Source organism: Triticum aestivum, chromosome 4D, assembly GCF_018294505.1.
Source record: "Triticum aestivum cultivar Chinese Spring chromosome 4D, IWGSC CS RefSeq v2.1, whole genome shotgun sequence".
In the NCBI taxonomy this organism is placed as follows: Eukaryota; Viridiplantae; Streptophyta; class Magnoliopsida; order Poales; family Poaceae; genus Triticum; species Triticum aestivum.
The window spans coordinates 513,459,213-513,463,778 of NC_057805.1; the positions used below are offsets into that span (position 1 = coordinate 513,459,213).

Sequence of the window (4,566 nt, forward strand, 5' to 3'; positions counted from 1 at the left end):
GGTTTGCAATATGAATACTCAAATCGACTCAGAATCTTCTCAACGTGGTGGGATTGCATAAGTATAATTCACCCTCTTTATTTCTTAGTAGCTTGATATTCAAGATAACATCAGCCACACCAAGGTCTTTCATCTCAAAGTTATGAGATAGAAAAACCTTGACCTCTTCAATGACTTTGATGTTGGTTCCAAATATCAGTATATTATTGACATACATACACATTATAACTCCTTTGCCCCCACCATGGCAATAGTATACACATTCGTCAGCTTCCTTAGCAACAAAGCTAGCAGATGTTAAAGCTTTATCAAACTTCCCATGCCACTTTTTAGGTGCTTGGTTTAGGCAACGATTTCAATAGCTTGGACACCTTCCTTTCCTCACCATCTAATATAAAGTCACCAGGCTGTTGCATGTAGATTTCCTTGTCTAGCTCTTCGTTAAGTAAAACCCTGTTGACGTCCATCTGATGGATAAGAAGACCATGTGAGGCATCCAACGAGAGTAACACTCGAATGGTTGTCAGTGTGGCCACAAGTGAGTAAGTATCAAAGAAATCGTCTCTTCTTTGTGGGTATAACCCTTAGCCACAAGCCTAGCCTTGTACTTCTCAATGATACCATCGAGCCTAAGCTTCCTTTTGAATATCCACTTCCATCCCAATGCTCTGCAACCATAGGGACGGTTAGTGATCTCCCAGGTCCCGTTTGCCAAGGTGGAATCCATCTAGCTAGGGACCTAATTAAGCTAGAGTTATAGCTAATTTAGAAATTGTTCTAGCTAAGTGTGGAATTGTTCTATCTAAGTGTGGCATTGTTCTAGCTACGTATGCAGTGTGTAGTCCAACCAGGCATGATATGCGTTGTTCTGCAATATTTATCCTCAATTATGCCATGAGTATTGTTTTTGAAAACCCGAATTTATTTCAGTTAAACCCAAACGCCCAGCTGAAAGAAGTAACTCTGGCCATCAAGTGGTACGTACCTACCACACACCTATGCATATATAGTTGGCAGGCAGGCAGTCGACTCATAGCCAAGGCAGGCATTATGGAGTGCTCCAGCCCACTCCTCGGGTCAGCTAGCAGCAGCAGCAGCCATGCCGGGAGTCGTGAGCTGGAGGCGATCCTGAGCAACACGGCAGCATCGTGGGGGCGTCGGGCATGGGCGGGCGCCGCGGTGGAGCTGCCGCTCCTGCTGCGGCTGGCGCTGCCGGCCGTGGCGGTGTACCTCATCAACTACCTCATGTCCATGTCCACGCAGATCTTCTGCGGGCAGCTCGGCAACCTGGAGCTCGCGGCGGCGTCGCTGGGGAACACGGGCATCCAGGTCTTCTCATACGGCCTCATGGTACGTACCACACCGATCCAGTACGTAGTAGGGTAGAGAGATGCATGTATGCATGCATGGCGCTTATCACGACCAACCACTGGCCAACCTACCCGGCCGGCCGCGGCATGTGCCACTTATTGATCGAGTCTAGACAGGACTCTCATACGTTTGCCCGCGAGCAACAAACACTTAATCGTGATTTCGGTTACTGTATGATTTCCACGTGATTCATTCGTTCGTTAAAATGCTACTTTCGTCTGAAACGCTTTTATATTATGGGACAGAAGGAGTACTTTTGTCTGAAAAAACTTGTCGCTTAAACGTATGCATGTATTTGAACGTATTTCGGTGCTAGAATAGCTTAATAATAAGAAGATGGGCAAAATTAAATAAGAAATGTTCATGTGCAGCTTGGGATGGGCAGCGCGGTGGAGACTCTATGTGGACAAGCCTATGGCGCGCACAAGTACGAGATGCTGGGCGTGTACCTACAGCGCTCCACGATCCTCCTTGCTGCCACCGGCGTCCCCCTCGCCGTCATATACGTCTACTCGCGCCCCATCCTCCTCCTTCTCGGCGAGTCGGAGCGCATCGCCGCGGCCGCCGCCGTCTTCGTCTACGGCCTCATCCCACAGATCTTCGCCTACGCGACCAACTTCCCGATCCAGAAGTTCCTCCAGGCGCAGAGCATCGTGGCGCCCAGCGCCTGCATAGCCGCCGCCACGCTGCTGCTCCACCTCGCACTAAGCTGGCTGGCGGTCTACAAGCTCGGCCTCGGCCTCCTCGGCGCCTCCCTGGTGCTTAGCCTCAGCTGGTGGCTCATCGTGGTTGCCCAGTTCGCCTACATATTGGCCGCCCCTAGGTGCAGGGAGACGTGGACAGGGTTCACCACGCAGGCATTCGCCGGCTTGTGTGGCTTCGCCAAGCTCTCCGCCGCGTCTGCGGTCATGCTCTGCCTAGAGACGTGGTACTTCCAGGTCATGGTGCTCATCGCCGGTCTTCTCCCCAACCCTGAGCTCTCTCTCGATTCCCTCTCCATCTGGTAACTACTACTACTCCCTCCCTCCCTCCCTCCGTAGAGAAATATAACAGCGTTTAGGTCACTACTCTTACTTATACAGTATATTTACTAGTACTTATTTGATCTCCTCGTCGATCACCATCTGGTATATATTCATTCTTTGTTGACATCTTAATTAATTAATTTGCCAGCATGGCCATTTTCGGATGGGTCTACACCATCTCCATCGGGTTCAACGCGGCAGCAAGGTACTACTCCCTCCGTTCCTAAATAGTTGTCTTTCTAGAGGTTTTAAATGGTGACTACATACGGAGCAAAATGAGTGAATCTACACTCTAAAATATACCTATATACATCCGTATGTGGTGACCATTTGAAATCTCTAGAAAGACAAATATTTAGGAACGGAGGGAGTACATACTAATCCAGTAATCCCTCTAGTGATCTATAAACGCTCTTATATTTTTTTTACGAAGGGAGTATTACAATATTTATTTTCCTAGTGTAAATTTTTTCCATGTCGGACCACGCTAGCTACTACTCCCTCTGTAACATTTTATAAGTCATTTGTAGATTTCATGGCAGCGTAAAAAAAACGTCTTTTATATTATGTTACAGAGGGAGTAGATAGAAAAAAAAGATACTACATACCAAATACAGTATGAAAGCGACATCATTAACCTCATAAGTATATTTTATTTACTTAGTTTTACAGATATTGATGGTTCTTCTTATAAACTTGATCGAAGATAGAAAAGCTGATTTTTTGTCACTAAAATATTCACCTTCAAAGTAAAATAAGCAGTACGTGTGGATTTATATAACATCTGTTTCACGTTTCATTCTTAGCGTTCGCGTGGGGAACGAGCTTGGGGCAGGCAACCCGAGGGCTGCAGCTTTCTCAGTCGTCATGTCGACCACAATGTCCTTCATTCTGGCTGTTGTCGCGGCAGTCATTGTGTTGTGCCTCCGTGATCGCATTGCCTACCTCTTCACAGGTGGCAAAACTGTTGCGGACGCAGTGTCCGACCTCTGCCCGCTGCTTGCCATCACCCTCATCCTCAATGGCGTTCAACCCGTGCTTTCTGGTAAGAACCATGTCTGTTGGTTTCCTTTTGGCAAAAGGTAAGAACTGGTCGATGGTAACTAGCTTGCTATCGTCTTGTGGCATAGTGGATCGGCGTGACAACCTATATGTCGTGATAGCTAAGAGACTCTCGTTAGTTAAGTCTAAGAGACATCCAGTTCAAAATCTAGCCAACCCACATATCAACCAATGGCGGCACCAATGGGGAACGATTACTTGTTTTTTCCTGCCACAATAAATGTTGATTTTAACTATAAATTAGAAATCTCTCCTGGAACAATATATAACACAATTGTTAACTACATGGCTACATTACATGCATTGTGATAGCAATCTATCCTCTGATAAAAATAACATGTCCACTAAGTCTTTTTAATTCGATGTAATTATTTTAAAAGCATTTTTAATCAATCTAATCTATATTGATAAGCACCATAAGTTAGTCATTGTTCCTGGTCAAATGTTGTAGTGGTGTACACTAATTTTTATCTCAACTCATGAAGTATTCTTGAGCCACTGGACAGGAAATGACATTTTTTACTCAAGAACATGATATCTCTTTTTTTTGTTAGAAGAGAAGTAGAAACACATGTATGTTACTAGGTGATAAAAAAGACCAGTTGAACTATGGGCATGTTCCGTCCTACGACTTAGAGTGTATTTGGCGATTGGCAAAGTAATAAACGACTCCAGGGAGAAAAATAGGATGCTGTGACATAGCCTATCTACACATCTGGTGCTGAATTTGTTTTTCAAAAAGGAGGATAACCACCGGCCTCTGCAATGAATGATGCACACAGCAATATGTTATTCATTACTCAAAATCTAGCAGTGCATACAAAGTCGAACGAGAAAAGAAAACACGATGTCGTATGCGTCCTGACAATAACTCTACCAAGCAACCACTAACCATATGGTAACAGACTGAAACAAACGAAACATACACAACTCGTAGGCTAAGCCTTCAAGAATGAATTGTCGCACTTGCGTCAATGATAACGAGTCCAGCCATAGGTCCATCTTTGGATTTTCATTCTCAAAGCAGAGCTTGGCGTGCCATAGCCTATCTGCAGATCTAGTGCTGAATGAGAAGAATTGATAGGATTTCCCATACAAACTTATTTTG

At 45.2% G+C, this 4,566-nt stretch overlaps 1 protein-coding gene across 1 annotated transcript in view; it reads left to right on the forward strand.

The window, feature by feature from the left end:
* Positions 1-1,050: 1,050 nt before the first annotated feature.
* The window catches only part of LOC123100770 (protein DETOXIFICATION 40-like), a 12,421-nt gene continuing 8,905 nt past the window's right edge, over positions 1,051-4,566 (forward strand). Inside the window, exons 1-4 of the mRNA XM_044522651.1 lie at positions 1,051-1,350; positions 1,743-2,374; positions 2,545-2,601; positions 3,203-3,441. Coding sequence (XP_044378586.1) covers positions 1,051-1,350; positions 1,743-2,374; positions 2,545-2,601; positions 3,203-3,441 — 1,228 coding nt within the window. The remainder of the gene's footprint in view (positions 1,351-1,742; positions 2,375-2,544; positions 2,602-3,202; positions 3,442-4,566) is intronic.